General features: G+C 38.9%; 1 protein-coding gene across 1 annotated transcript; it reads right to left on the reverse strand.

Annotated features, from left to right (window-relative positions):
* Positions 1-8037: 8037 nt before the first annotated feature.
* Positions 8038-16486, reverse strand: LOC118803537 (macrophage mannose receptor 1-like). The gene is made up of 6 exons (XM_036564027.1): positions 16388-16486; positions 16123-16164; positions 14725-15117; positions 14197-14550; positions 13642-14007; positions 8038-8096 (listed from the first exon to the last, which is right to left on the reverse strand). Exons 2-6 carry the CDS (start codon positions 16160-16162, stop codon positions 8038-8040), a joined length of 1212 nt encoding a protein of 403 aa, XP_036419920.1. The 5' UTR covers positions 16163-16164; positions 16388-16486.
* Positions 16487-16693: the final 207 nt, after the last annotated feature.

The raw sequence follows: 16693 nt of genomic DNA on the forward strand, positions 1-16693 counted from the left end.
AATTCATCCCAAAGGTGGTTTATCAGGTTGAGGTCAGGCCAGTCAAGTTCTTCCACACCAAACTCGCTCATCCATGTCTTTATGGACCTTGCTTTGTGCACTGGTGTGCAGTCATGTAGGAACAGGAAGGGGCCAAACTGTTCCCACAAAGTTGGGAGCATGCAATGGTCCAAAATCTCTTGGTCTGCTGAAGCATTAAGAGTTCCTTTCACTGGAACTAAGGGGCCGAGCCCAACTCCTGAAAAACAACCCCACAACCCCACAGCGTCCAGGGTTTCCAAAAGGAATTTCAAATTTTGATTCATCTGACCTCAGAACAGTTTTCCATTTTGCCTGAGGCCATTTTAAATGAGCTTTGGCCCAGAGAAGACGGCAGCGTTTCTGGACGGTGTTGACATTTGACTTCTTCATGGCATGATACAGCTTTAACTTGCATTTCTGGACTGCAAACCGAACTGTGTTCACAGACACTGATTTCTGGAAGTGTTCCTGAGCCCAAGTAGTTTCAAGTTTTTTCAAGTTCACAACATGTCAGGACATTTATGCATTGAAATGCTTGTGGTGAGGCTCAGGTAATCACTCTACAGAAGGTAAACAAAGTAAAAATAAAAATACAAGAAAAATAAACTGAAATATATTAAATATACAGAAATATACACAAAATATAGAGACAATTAAATTTAAAGTGACTTAAGTGACTCCGTGTTATTATTATTTAAAGTGACTTAGTGTTAAAGTGCTATTGTCCATAGTAGTGATATGATATAATGATAATGCTGACAAAGTGACTGAGTGGAAAGGCAGTTGGTGAAGCACCCACAGCTTCACAGCTTGTTCAGAAGCCTGACAGCCTGTGGGTAGAAACTGTTCATTAACCGGGTTGATGTGTGTGTCACTTCCAGTTCGAATATGATGTGTTTTTTCATCTATACAAGTTCAGTTTGTCATGATTTTGATGCACTGCAGAAAAAAATGATAATTTTACCACACATCCATATTTAAAGTGAATTTTGGCTAAGAGCTATATAGCTTTTAGCCAAAATTCTCTCTTCAGCCTCAGCTTTGCAGTGAAAAACCAGAGACCTTCCTCTAGGTCTGATATGATTGGTTTACAGCTTATATATGATTGGCCAAGCTAGGTCAACCAGGCCCTGCTATTACAGTACACTGTTAATGATAATAAAGTACAGACTATTTGAAGTAGTAATGTACATTTATTTGGGCTAAATAACATTTAGGGGGACCAAATCTCCCATAAAACTGGCCTAGTGATGCCCATTCTTCTCTATGAACATGAAAATCAACAGCATTTTGATAATTGTACCACTCCTGCATTGGGCGGGTGGGGAAGAAACCATGAAGTGTCTCTGTTGGTTCCTGATGGTTTTGTAATGTGTTTTGGCTTTTTTATTGGGTTGATACCACAATGCAAAGGATCCTAATTGTTTAACAGATGATCAATGGACGATTCTAAAAGTTTTTCATGGTTTCCCAATAGAATCTAAAGGTCTTCACAATCTCAAAGGTCACACTTCAATCATAGGCTTAAAGCTATTTTTAAAAAGCATATGAATACATTCAGTGTATACATACATACATATATATATATATATATATATGTAGCATATTTAAAATTGCCAACTGCATGCTGTACAACATGAGAGACATCTGGTATTACATCATACTCGTACTGTGTTTCGGTAGAAATTTGCATAAAGCAAAATATTTTGAGGTGCACTCTGGCATAAAACTGATATTTCTCATGCCATAGTATTCTGTAACACAGCATTGCATTTCATCATTTCTTCTCACTACAATACCCAGCATGCATTACTCAAAATGGCATTCAATTGGGAATCCTGCCACCCTGTTACAAAGCCTAAATACATTCATGCTGCTAACTAGTGCATATGTCTACCTGGTCTCGAAACAAGATGTCTAAGACTTGTGTCAAAAAATTCTTCAACTACATCTTTAAATCTCTAAAAAACTACAGAGATATAAGAATTGTAATCTGTAATCTATGGTTGTAATGATTTAAGACAGTTAGCCAAGTTATATCCTAGCAGTAGCAGTCTCTCTTCCTCTGCATTAGCATTAGCCTATTGGTATTAATAAGCAGCATCATTAGCCATTTAGGGTCCTTGCTGAAGTCGACAAAAGCGGTTAGCGACCCTAGGAAACAATGTCAGCACGGGTCTGCACCCTGAAGTTGCAAACGGAGGTTTAATGTCGTGACTGCTGTCTGCGCCTACCTCATCGCTCCAAGGCATTCCGGCTTGTTCGGAGCTCTATATTCTGAGGAGCACATTGCACGTTGTTTCGTTCAGATTGTTTAATTCTAGAGAGAGTTATTACGGAATATTGGGGCCTCTTTTGAGTGAAGTTCAAAAGAGTTACGGGTACATCTATCTAAAGATAGATGTACCCGTAACTGAATAAAATATAACTTACTCTCATGACAGATGAATGAAAGAGTGTTGTTGCAGTTCACATTGGTCCAGTAACTCTGCAGTATCTCTGAGCTCCACCCAAGCTCTTTCCCTCAGTAATAAGTATGAACCTTTCAGCGTTTGTCTTCTTTGCTGAAAGAAAATGAATTCATATTATTAAGAATTCAGGGACATGACATACTGTACAATTCCAAACTTCATAATCTGGCAGAACACTTTTGGCACACTAACAGCCAGTCAGATTGCAGTGTTTTATAGAACTGTTTCATTTAGTGATATTGATCAAAGTTGAGTAGCGATAAGAGCAGATTTGATCGTCCCGAGTGATGTACGAACTCTGCATCTGATTCAGGAAACTGTACAAAGACAAAACAAGCGCTGATTTGGTCGCAACCGATGAATCAGCTTCGGTGCGTGAAAACATGTGCCCGCACACAAGTACATATCGCACACAAGTACAAGTATATATGTTTGCATATCGTTTGCAATTTGCCCTCATATGCATATAATTTACATGAAGCACATCCTTATTCATGTTTGTATAGCGAGCCAATGAAAGAAAAGCACTCAGCAGGTCATATGCCAATGTTGTTCTCATGGGTGGAGTCTGGGGTGGAGCAAGATGTGCACTGCTGGCCCTGCTGGCCAGAGCCTACATAGTTTCATAAGTAGGTAAACTATATAATTATAAATGAGTGCACTTACATCAAAGTTCTCAGACGAAGGTCCAGATAAACAAACTAGCATGAGTGAACAGCCACAATCGTTATCTTTAAATGCTTAACCATTAATATTTAGTTCACCTAGCGATTAAAGTACAATAAGACACATGGAATATTTATTTTTATTTTATTTTAAACTTGCATAGTCTACTGAACAAGGTAGAAAATATGTTTTATTTGAAATAAATGATAAAAATGCTTAAACAATAATAAAGCCTATTTTAATGAGCATTGCATGCTTTTGCGCTGTCAGGGCTGGGTTCTTTAGAAGAGGATATAGCCAGTACGTTAATTTGAAATTATTTAACTTATTTTTTAGCAACGCTGAACATTTCCACTTTTGACCAGCACCACGGACTCTGAACAGATGAACTTGAAATGGAGAGAAAAGCATACTTTTCACCTTGACCATGAATACTATGACTCCACCAAAGCAAACCCAGACTATGCCAGGCTACTCAAATAAATACGTCTGACAAGAAACTGCTTAAGAGACTTTTCACAAATTTATTCATTAATAACAACAGCATGGAATTTAAGCCATTACAGAATATGTACACTCAAAGAACAAGGCCCAGGCCCCGAATAGAGATACTCCGGAAGCTTCAACCTGATCAATTATAGCAAATAAAGCTCCCACACACATGCACTCAAGCAAGAAATGAAAATACATAAGGCACTACAAACCACAATACAACCATTAAAAACATAAACTGTACTCAACAATAAACCAAACTTAGGAAAAGGAAGGAAGATGATGACCTAAGCTCTTCCAGGCCTTTGTGACAACTGGCCAAAAAAACTTTTTTAAGGATTCAAAAACTTCAAGATACTATTACTAAAACAAGGGTCAAATATTGTTTATATGTAAATTTCATGATGAATGGATTAAATGAAATTATTTAAAATGACTTGATAAAAATTCTGGCTCCATTCGCTTACATTAAAAGTAAAGTAGGTTTTTTCCTTCTCCTGTAAAATTACCATTTTGGTGATACAAGGTTTTTTTCCGACAACAGCGAAATGGTGGTGGTGTGTTAGTGTGTGTTGCGCTGGTACAAGTGGATCAGACATACTGTGTCGACTCACTGTCCACTCTTTTAGACACAGCTGCCCTGTTGGTCCACCTTGTAGATGTGAAGTCAGAGACGATAGCTCATCTGCAGCTGCACAGTTGGTCACAGGACACTGCCCACAGGACGCTGTTGGCTGGATATTTTTGGTTGGTGGACTATTCTCAGTCCAGCAGTGAAACTGAGGTGTTTAAAAACTCCAGCAGCACTGCTGTGTCTGATCCACTCAGACTAGCGCAACACACACTAACACACCACCACCACGTCAGTGTTACTGCAGTGCTGAGAATGACCCACCACCCAAATAGTACCTGCTCTGTGGTGGTCCTGTGGAGGTCCTGACCACTGAAGAACAGGGTAAAAGGTAACGAAGCATGCATAGAAACAGATGGACTACGTTCTGTAATTGTAGAACTACAAAGAGCTCCTACATAAGTGGAGCTGATAAAACATACAATGAGTGTAGAAACTAGGAGGTGGACTTGATGAAGTGTTTTTTGATGAAGTGTAGTTTTGATTAGTTGGCTGCAAATCAAGTATTTTGTTCAATTTGTTAAACTATTACTCTGAAATTTGCACACATTCCTACCATACATGTGTTGATTGCACAGATGAAAATGACAAATAACAAAACAGTCTGTGAAAACTGTTGCACTCACTTTACGATCAGATTTCACCGTATGCAACTTTGAGGACTATGGACCATTGGGCTTAATATAACTTTGCAGAATATTTGCTACAGAATTGGGGTGGCATATGAGGTGGCAAGCCATACGGAGGGGGTTATTCTACAGAAATGTCCACTTTTCTATCTCTCCATAGGTGCCCCTGTTGTTACTGAACCTCATTGGTGTTACACATCAGAAAGGTAGCACCAGAGACATTTTTAATGAAAAATGCATTTTACAAAATGGCTGCTACAGAGCATCAAACCAATGTCATCAATCATGGAAAATCCACTAAAATATGTAATTTAATCCATTTGTATTCTGTTTTTTTTCACAATTACCTCAGAATAAAGTCGGTCACACCAGTGACTTCAGCTAAAAGCTTCATATGAAATCATGAGCTAAATGAGAAAATCTCTGATAACTGAGAGACACAGTGGACTCACCATGTGCTTTTCTTCATAGATCCTCAGAAAACAGGTAAAAGGAAGTCAAATGATGTCATCAGTGTGATTTTTATTTCAAAATAAGAGATTTTTGTTATGCAGTAACCCCAGTGACAGGACTCCTGGTGATCACAACTTTCATTATTTTTTTATAATATCTATTTGGCATCTGTTTTCTTTATATAATTTAATTAATATAGTTCATGGTAATGTATAGATTATTGTAGTTAAAATCGCAGAAAATGTGTTTTTTGTCTTCAAAATATGACTGTGAGGACGAGCTCTTCTGTGGTGCTTGGAATTCTAGATAATTGATTTAAAAAACAATATTAATAAATTGAGGCTCAAGAAGGTATAATTGTTAAAATAAATTGTTTTATTTTAAAATGTAAATAAACTAACTTTTTTCTTGTGTTATATATCTGTAAACGCTAGGGACACAAAAATGGACGTTTCTGAAGAATGACCCATATAACTGGTCTGTATGAGAGGGTGTAACATCAAGGGACAGACTTGAGAGTGGATCTAAGTGCAAACTGACTTTTTTTACAGCCAAAGAGCAGTACAAACAGTCCAAGACAACCAAAACAAAGACGATATCCAATAATCAGAACAAACAGAAGCTGGGCAGTAGGTCCATGAACATGAACATGAAAAAGACCAAAAATAATAAGTAATAGGGCTTAGAATCACAAGGGAAGATCTGACAAGACTTCACAAAGACCTGAGCTGAAACACAAGCTATGTATAGGGGGAGTAATGAGAAAACAAGCTTCAGGTGAGCAGTCAGCCATTAAAACTCCGAAGAGAGTGACCTCTGCAGGCAGGCAGGGGAATCTCCAGACAAGAATCTGGAAAGAAGCCATTACTGAAGAAAAAAAAAACACCAAAGAAAGTCTGGACCCAGCTAATATGTGGGAGAGGGTTTTGTGGTCAGATAAGAGATTTTTGGCCAAAATTGAAAATGATAGGTAGGAAAATGTTGCACAAACCCAACACTGCTTATTCCTCACCAAACACCACCCCAGCAGTGAAGTATGGGGGTTACAGCCCCATAGTTTGGATGCTTTTCCTCAGTTGGGACTTGACATACAGGGAACTACTGCAAGACGACCTGTTTCAGTCTGCTGGAAAACTAAAGCTTAGAAGAAACTTCACCTTTCAGCAGGACAGTGTTCTCAGGCACAAGGTCAAAGCAACACATGAGAGGTTGAACAACAAAAAAGGGAATGTTCTACAACAGCCAAGTCAAAGTCCAGATCTCAGTCCAGTCGAGAATCTCTGGCACCATTTCGAAAATTGTGTTCCACAAGCATCATCCAACCAAACTGAACAACGTGGAGCAAATGTATCAGGAATAAAGGCCGAACATTACACCCAAACAGTGTGTGAAGCTGGAAGAAACTCACCCCAACAGATTTGAAGCTGTTACTGGAGCAAAAGGTGGTTCTATTAAGTACTAGTCTGAAGGGGTTGAATACTTATGCAAGTAGCATTTTTCAGTTTTTTATAAATTTTAAAAGCTCTGCTGACAGATGATGAATTTTGACATTGAAAACAGACTTTAACAGCATATTGGTTTGCAATAAAAAATACTGTCTGTTAATGTGCCATTTGTATTCCAGGCTACATGTATTTGCAAGAAACTGTATCTACCTGCATGCATTATGATTACAAAACCACTCATTCTAACAATTATCAATATAAACATGAAGACAGCATTTAAGAATATGTGTTAATGTGAAGACAGCAAATGTAAATCCTACCTGGGTGTTTGTTGTTGCTTTATCTGGTTTATTTCGGATCTTCATGAGCATCAGCTGTCTTCCACTCGCCTTCTGTCTCTGTATCTCTCTCTATCCAGTATTTCTCTGTCCATTCAGCCCCTCCCATCTCTGTCATCTGCTAATTGATGTTATCTGAATCACACCATACCTCACAGTTTCAGTTTCCAAGGAATCATCACACACTTCGCATATGGTTCTGTCAACAAACTGCTAATAACAACTGACCCTTTGTAGGCCCAAAGAAGCAGCTCTGGATGTGCAGCTCTGGCAATGGTAGACAACTCTGGCCCAAAGAAGCAGCTCTGGATGTGCAGCTCTGGCAATGGTAGACAACTCTGGCCCAAAGAAGCAGCTCTGGATGTGCAGCTCTGGCAATGGTAGACAACTCAATATAGTATAGAGTACCAGAATTGCCAGTATGAAAAATGAATAAAATAATAAATAAATTAATGCATTTCAGACACAACTTTACAGTATGTTAGCTTTGTCCCAGTTGGCACATGCGTTCCTCATTGGCACGTATCTTTGAGGACACAAGGCTGAAGGTGGTGCAGTTTCTCTCTGTGTTGATATATGCATAATGCCTTTGCTTACTGGAACCTGTATTGTCCAGTAACTACAGTACAATGTGTGATGTTGAAGTTCACCAGTAAACACAATGAAATTTACGTCACACGCCTGCATGGTCAACAATATCTGTACCTAGCATGTAAAGAACAGGACACTTAGTGCGTCCTGGTGAGGTTGGTTTTAAGAAATTGTGGTATCTATATGGGGGTCTCTGTGACGGAACTGCCCTCTGCCACAATGTATACTTGCAAAGACTTCCTATGTAATGGGGACATTTCATATTCAAACAGTCAGACACATGCTGTTTTTTAATAGCCTTTATTGATTGTTAGTGTTTATGCTGGAAAGCTGAAGTTGAATGGTGAAGAAGAGCAAACCTGCAAGGGAAAAAAAAAGAGAAAAAAACTTAATGTTGAATATGAACGGTTTCATTTATAAAAGTGTTAAGAGTTAATGTTGCTTGCTTTAGCAATTTAACTAAACAGTTTAAGCACTGTTATATTTCTGAACACTTGGGGAAGTCAAGAAAGTTTTAACTGAGCAACTAAATGAAATAAGAAGGCAAAAGTACTTACCTGTGAATAGATTCCAGAGGAAGGTAGCCATGTTTTCATCCAGGGAGGAAAACAGTAGCCTTTGTCTGGTGAGTTTTTATAGTGAACTCCCCGCGACGTCACACAACTTCCTGTTTAGCTCTATAAAAGCCCTAGAGGGCGCAGAGTGAGCTAGTCGAGTGGAGAAGTTAATGAAATGTGGTTGGAGCCCAAAGAACGCAGAAATTTTGATTGAATAAGAGGCTTCATACTAAGTTATATATATTTGTAAATACTGAGTTTCATTTATTTTCTTTTCCTTTTTTGCACTGGATAAATCACATTTTTTTGTTTGTTTGTTTGTTTTCTTCACTGAGAGTCAATAAACACCTACTTTTGCACCTAACCTGAAACATACCCGCGTGTCTTTTCCACCGGACCATCACAGTCTCAATGAAAATTTTAGTAGGACCCTGATCCCCAACACCCCAATATCTGCACATATTTATTTAGTATTGTCATTATATATTATATTGTCATTATATCTATCCATCTATCTATCTATCTATCTATCTATCTATGTATCTATCTATGTATCTATCTAACACATTCTGAAATCACCATTATGCTCATCCTCTCATGGGTTATTGCTTTAGTTTAACCCTCGCACCATGATTATTCTTTATGAATCCATTACCAGTTTTGGTGCATTCAATGCTAATGTGACATCCATGTACATGAGCTATAAAACAGTGCTTTTGCACATGGAAATACCAGTATGTGTTTACATGTGAGAACAAAGAGGTTCTTATAAGGACACTGAGCTGGTGTTGAGCTGATGCTGATTCTTGTAAATGAACAGTAACTTTAGAATGCATTCACATGTCAGTATGACATCTGGAGCCTTTAGCTGTAAAACAAGTTGTTTGTCTTTTCTTTATGTGGGAATACAGTGATGTGGAAATTCGTGGTGAGTGCCACGAAAATAGGTACACATTGTAGTTCTACAATTACAGACTGTGGTCCATCTGTTTCTATAAATAATGCGTATGCTGTTCATCAATGGTCAGGACTCCTACAGAACTACCACAGAGCAGGTATCATTTGGGTGGTGGATCATTCTCAGCACTGCGTTGACTCTGACGTGGTGTGGTGTTGTGCTAGTGTGTCTTGCGCTGGTATAAGTGGATCAGACACAGCAGTGCTGCACACAGTATCACTGCTGGACTGAGAATAGTCCACCAACCATAAATTTCCAGATTCGTGTGGGCAGCGTCCTGTGACCACTGATGAAGGACTAGAGAATGACCAACACAGAGGGCTATCATCATTGACTTCACGTCTACAAGGTGGACCAACAAGATAGGAGTGTCTAATAGAGTGGGCAGTAGGGTGCACACAGTGTTTAAAAATTCCAGCAGAAACTACAGGATGTAGAAAGAAGGTAGGCTTACCTAATAAAGAGAGTGAATGTATCTGTTTGTGAGAACAAAGAGATTCTGTTAAGTTCTTTGTCAAGAACCTTTGAACAAATGCTGCATTTGAGTGAGGCAGATGTTGAAATGCTTAGCTTTAAGACCTAGAATGAGCAAAAACGTTTCAGTATGTATTTCAATAAGAAATAGAAATAAAACTCAAATGTTCATGGATCAAACAATTAGAAGGGGAAGATTTGCAAACTTACTTCAAGATAGTTTGACAAAGCCAATGTTATAGAATCCCAGATAGTTACTAAGGTATTTCTAGGTTGTTGGTAAGGTATCCCAGCTTTTTACCAGGCTGTAGCTTTTTTTATCTCAGGTGGTTGCCAAGATGTTTAGAGGCCACTGGATTGGAATCCCAGGTAGTTACTAATGTGTTGGTAGACATGTGTCACGTACACCAAGAGAACAGTGCAGGCCTAAATGCTTCACCTCTACAGTGATGGGGTCCAGGGGCTTGGTTATACTTTGGGACTTTTTTGGCAGTTTGGCTCCACTTGTCCACTTAGAGGGAAGGATCTTCAAATACATACAAATTTATTCTGACTGGTCATCTTTATCCCATAATGGAATATTTCTATCCTTAAGGGAGTGATCTCTAACTCCTGAAGGGAGTGGTCTTTTCCTCATGAAGGTAGTGGACTCTATCTCATGATGGAAGGGGTCTCTTCTTCCTGAAGGGAGTGATCTAGTCCTGCTGCAGGCAGTGGTCTCTTCTTCCTGGTGGGAAGGGTTTGGAGAAGTCTCTTGCTTATGATGAGAGGGGTCTCATCCTCCAGATGGAAGGTGTCTCTTCAACCTGAAAGAAGTGGTCTGAAATGATCATCTACAAACAGTATTTTGAGTGGTCGCTTTGTCTTATATTACATTTTGTAGGAAGATCTGAATTTCAAACGGCAAATATGAAAAAAATAGAGAAAATCATGAGGGGGCAAATACTTTGTCACAGCATTGTATACATAAGTTATTGCCTGTTTAGTGTGCTGTTCAATGCCATGAGTGTAGCAGAGAAAAACTGCCTATTCATTTCTCAAAACAGGCTTACATAAAATCAGACTGTGAAGTTTCCACAGATGCCTATTAAACTTCTTGAACTGAATTAAACTGAATTAAACACACAGAGAACACTGACCTGAGAAAAGAAGGATGATAGAAATCCATTTCTGGTCCATTTCTGGTGGAAAAAAAGGAGAAATAGTTTGGGTTTTTATATATTTAGATTATGTTTGTGAACTAACATTAGTAAGGTTTTAGTAATATAGATGTGAACACATTATTATCTAAAAATACTCCAATATTCTCCAATATTCCAATAATTTCCCATAAAAACATGAAATGTAAGTATATGAAGTCAGTTAATATAAATATACATAATTGTATCTCTCTCTTCTCTCTGTATATCTCTGTCTCTTTTTGACCCCTCCCACTTCTGTCATATGCAGCCCTGAGAACTGATGTCATCAGCAACAGGAAACATTTAGTTTACAGTTTCAGTGGCCGAACATAATTTGCATGAGTTTCGTCAACACACGGTCAACAACAACAACCTGCAACACCTCTGACCTCTGTTTAGGCCCAACAGAGCAGCTCTGGTGTTATTAACGGTTAACGTGAAGAGACCAGATCTGCTGACATGAAAAATCAATAAAATATTTTTTTAAAAATCTTTGTATGGGGACCCTGAAAAATATTCATTTTGTTTTTTTTGTTTTTTTTTATTTTACATTAGAAAATCTGGTTCCTCATAATATACAGATTAACTCATCTACATTGGCTGTTATTCATACTTTTATGGAGCTGCTTTGTGCACAGGGGCTCCGTCATGCTGGAACAGGAAAGGATCTTCCCCAAACTGTTGCCACAAAGTGTGAAGAATATAATTGTCTAAAATGTGTGCTGAACCATTAACATTACACTTTACCTGAACTAAGGGGCCCAAACCCTGAAAAACAGCCCCAGCTCATTATCCCTCCTCCACCAAACTTTCCTGTGGGCACTATGTATTCCTGTAGGTAGCGTTCTCCTGACATCCACCAAACTCAGAGTCATCCATCAGACTGACAGATGATTCATGATTCATCACTCCAGAGAACACGTTTCCACTGCTCGCGAGTCCAGTAGCAGCGCTTTACACCACTCCAGCCGACACTTGGCATTGCGCTTTGTGATCTTAGGCTTGTGTCCAGCTGCTCGATCATAGATACTTATCTCATGAAGCTCCTGACACACAGGTCTTGTTCTAATGTTGAATTCACAGGCAGTTTGGATCTCTGTAGTCAGTGATGAAACCGAGGACAGACGATTTTTATGTGCTGTGTACTTCGGAATTAATCAAGCCCGCTCTGTAAGTTTGTATGGTCTACCACTTTGTGGCTGCACTGTTTTGCTCCTCAATGCTCCCATTTCCTTTTTAGATCTAGCAGGGCAGGTCATGAAATGACCTTTGGGAAAGGTGGCATCCTATAACAGTACCACTTTTAAAGCCTGTTCTACTGCCAGTGTTCATCTACAGAGACTGCATAGCCTTGTACCTGATTTTACACAGCTTTAAGCAATGGGTGGCTGAAACAACTGAACTCAATTCTAAGCCTGGTTGTTTCTTGTTATGCCCTGTTGTATTTTGACCCTTGCCTGTGGTTTTTGGTCTTTGAGTTTTGGACATAATATTGGATTTGGTTGCATTGAACATTCGATTTTTAGTCTTTGGCCAATGACATTTGAAATGACCCAGTTTGAAAAAACATTGCTTGCAACTGGATCCTGCTCACAGAGTAACACTGTGTCAGTTGTGTCAGTATCTATATGGGTGTCCCAATAAAGAGCCCCAGGGCGACCCCCCCACCCCCACCTGTAATTATACCAATGAAGCAGGGCATTATATTACAACAAAAAAACCTCATCAACAATGTTTCCAACCACATCCTTTACCTGTGCTAAAACCACTGTAGTGCTATATTTTAAACCTGCCACTGATCATTTTCATTTACAAATCCATCACCAATCAGCCACGTTTTCAATTCATCCAAATTCCAACATGACATCCAGGAACATGAGGTATAAAACCAGGGAAACACCCGAGAGCTGAGTTTACGTCAACTGCGCATGTTTTGCATGGGTTCACATGCGAAGGTCTTTCAGCACAAAGACATCCAGCACATCCAGCTGAACAGGAAATTCAGACTGAGACGGAAAATGTTTCACTTTAATCACAACTGAAACAAAGCAGCCCTTAAAAGCATATTAACACATACAGTACACATGCTATACAAAATTAGGGACATCTTGTGGTCATATGCTGGTAGTACATCATATTCATACTGTGTTGTAGCAGAAATTTGCATAAAGAGAAATATTAAGAGGAAAACTCTGACATAAAACTGATGTTTGTCATGTCCGTGTTCAGTACAACAATATTGTATCTCTCAGTCTCAGTGTTTTGACAGGATTTATACATTTATATTGTTTTCACCTCATCAGATTTTTGCATTATAATACCCAGCAAGACAGTTCAGTACAGTTCGAAAGGTCATATGACTGCAATAAAATACACAGATTCCTGACAGTAGCAGGTCTGGCTTCCTTGTTCAAGCCGTAGCGTCTTTCTACATTAGTCCAATGGCAGTAGCCAGTGCAGAACCCAGCAAATACAGCCAGTATAAAGTACTAATCTCAGTAGCTTTTCATAATATCATCTTTTCAGGATGTCTTCAGACATATTCAACCTTAATAAACGTATAAACACTCTGTTATTTAGCAAATGTAAACCTGATGAAGCTGTAGATCTGCTGAAGCTGGACACAGAAGAGGGACCACAGCTGGTTTCAGTCTATATTGTCGGAAAGAAAAAACAAATGAGTGTTTAATATACAGTCAAGATGAATATTCAGGCACCACACACAGTAACTAACCTTCATAGGTTGTGCAGATGAAGTTGAGTTTCTGGTCCTCAGGCAGGCTGACCCACTGCTGACCTCCTCTGGACTGCACCGATCCGGTTCTCTCTACAGAGCTGCAGTCTCCTCCTCCTGTCCCGTTACCTGGAGCCCAGTTCTGGTAGCAGACGGAAAAGCCACTCACCCAGTACCAGAAACCCTGAGTGCACGTGTGACGCAGACCCAGCCACACAAGTTCAGTGGAGGCTTTCTGTGCCACCACCTTCACCCAGAGCTGGATCTCCTCAGAGAGAACTGAGACCAGATCCACATGATTATCTCTGCAGTATCTCAGAGCTTCTCTCCAGGTCAGATTCTGATTGATCAAGATCAGCTTATCAGCTTATAAGTAGAAAAAGGAAAATTTATTAGTGTATAGATTAGACAATTTAGTATCGTACAGCTTTCTGAGGAAGTTTTGCATTTATAAAAAAAGGCAATAAACACAAAAACATTTCATTAAAATGTAATTGATTAAGTTGGTTTAAAAAATAAAAGACCACATTGTTGAATAAATAAAACATGACTCACTCTCAAAGCAGATGAATGGCAACTTGTTTTGGCAGTTCAAATCAGACCAGTGACCCTGGTCAGTCATAGACACTGCAGCACACTTCTCATTTCCACCCTGATTATCTGGCTGGTTAGGTGCCCAGTATCTGAATGAGGAGTCACTCTGATCTGACCACTTCCAGGAGTCATTAAACAGACCAATCCAAACATCTGGACTGATTGAATATTTTACCAAATTCCAGATCTTCTGGTTCTCAGTCTGGTTCCTCACACTGACTAGGTCTGTGTAACGTTCTCTGCAGTAGGTCTGAGCATCACTCCAGCTCTTTGACTCATTAATGAGTACGTACCTCCCAGTGGTGTTCTTGTTTTCTGAAAGATATTAAAGTTACATTAATAATAAAATTATAATATTAACTGTGTGTAAAATTCTGCCTTTAGAATCCACAAAAAAATGATACACAGCTAACAGCCGGTCAGGCTGTAATGATTTACAGACTCATCTTTGATGATGTCACTCTTTAACATGTGTCCAGGTGTTCTTACCATTATAACATAAAAAAGGTTTTGGTTTTGTACAGACATCATCATTCCAGGTTCCATCACTTTTATACATCCCAACGCAGAACTCCCCCGCCCCCATCCAGTTGTTTGGTTCTCCAGGTAACCAGTTTCGGTACAGGCTTCCCTCACTGCTTGCCAGAGACCACAGCCATTTCCCAGTGACCCCTCTGACTAGGCCGATCCACACAGGGCAGCAGGGTTTGTCTTTCAGATTGTTGTTCAGAGTAGCATTCAGCTTCTTCATCTCCTCCATGTTGTTGATGGTGGCCAGATCAGTGTAGGTCTGTCTGCAGTAGCTCTGAGCTTCAGTCCAGGTTTTACCCTCATTCACAAAGTGATACCGATGAGGAACGTATGCAGATACACCACAGACAGCTGTGAAGAACATGTTAGAGAGAAATAACTGAACACATACTTGAATAATGTACATCTCTCATACCAGAATAAGTATGAGGTATCAAGGATGGGCACAATATCATATCATATGGGCAGGCATTTCTCTTTCTGGGAAGGTTCATTCATTCATGTTGTTGTTCATATTATTAGCCTTTTTTATATAAAAAGTATATTTTGTATTTTTGCATATTTATCACATATAGTTGTTTAGATATTTAAACGAAATGCTACATAAGACAAATCCATCCTAAGGAAACACACAAATATAGTTTTTAAGAAAAAAAGTTATACAACTCCAATCAGCCCTGTATGAATAGGTTACTCAATCAACCAATTAAACCAGATTAATTGATAAGTTATATCAATTAAACTCAACACACCCAGCCGTGCTTAATCTAAACATCACCTAAACCTTTTTCTAGATTAAAAGGTCTCAACAAGGAGCACACTTTGTCAAGAAAATGATAGAAATATATCAGTCTGGAAAGGCTAACAGAAAAGTGGGCCAAAATTCCTCCACATTGATGTGAAAGACTGATGTCCAGCTATGAAGCGTTTGTCTGCAGTTGTTGCTGCTAAAGGTGGTACAAACGGTTATTTTAGGGGCAGTTACTTTTTCAGACAGGAAAGTACAGATGTTAGAAATCTTTTTTTTTCCTTCAATAAATGAAACGATCATCTACAAACAGTATTTTGAGTGTTCGCTTTGTCTTATATTACATTTTGTAGGAAGATCTGAATTTCGAGTGGCAAATATGAAAAAATAGAGAAAATCATGAGGGGCAAATACTTTGTCACAGCGCTGTACACATCAGTTATTGCCTGTTTAGTGTGATGTTCAGAACTATATCATGATTGTAGCAAAGAAAAACTGCCTGTTTATTTCTGGAATCAGGCTTCCATAAAATCAGGACTCTGAAGTGTCCACAGTGTCCATTTAATGAATTAAACTGAATCACCCTTAAACACACAGAGCACACTGACCTGAGAAAAGAAGGATGATAGAAACCCATTTCTGGTCCATTTCTGATGGAAAAAAGGAGAAATAGTTTTTGTAGATTATATTTGTGAACATCACTTCACTAACATATGGCTTTAGTAATATTGATACAAACACATTATTATCTAAAAATACTCCAATATTCTCCAATATTCCAATAATTTCCCATACAAACATGAAATGTAAGTATATTATAAATATGTCTGTTATGTATGATGTGTATGTGAAGTGAGTAAATGTAATTCCTACCTGAGTGTTTGTTGTTCTGTTTTTTAATCCAATTTGTGAAAATCTTCTTGACGAACACGTCTCCTCCTCCTCTCCTTCTGAGTCTGTATCTCTCTGTCCTCTCTGTATGTCTGTCCTCTTTAACCCCTCCCACCTCTGTCATATTCAGCCCTGAGAACTGATGTCATCAGCAACGGGAAACATACAGTTCACAGTTTCAGTGGCTGAACACATTTTGCATGAGTTTCATCAACACATGGTCAACATCAACAACCTACAACCCCACTGACCCCTTTGTAGGCCCAACAGAGCAGCTCGGGTGTTATT

This window comes from Colossoma macropomum, unplaced genomic scaffold (assembly GCF_904425465.1).
Source record: "Colossoma macropomum unplaced genomic scaffold, Colossoma_macropomum, whole genome shotgun sequence".
Lineage (NCBI taxonomy): Eukaryota > Metazoa > Chordata > Actinopteri > Characiformes > Serrasalmidae > Colossoma > Colossoma macropomum.

Coding starts and splice junctions, on each gene's coding strand:
- LOC118803537 (XM_036564027.1), bottom strand. CDS start 16,162: ATGGACCAGAAATGGGTTTCTATCATCCTTCTTTTCTCAG. Junction 15,118..16,122: donor TATCATCCTTCTTTTCTCAG/GTCAGTGTGCTC, acceptor TGTTCTTCACAG/CTGTCTGTGGTGTATCTGCA. Junction 8,097..13,641: donor CATCTGCACAACCTATGAAG/GTTAGTTACTGT, acceptor TTTCCCTTGCAG/GTTTGCTCTTCTTCACCATT.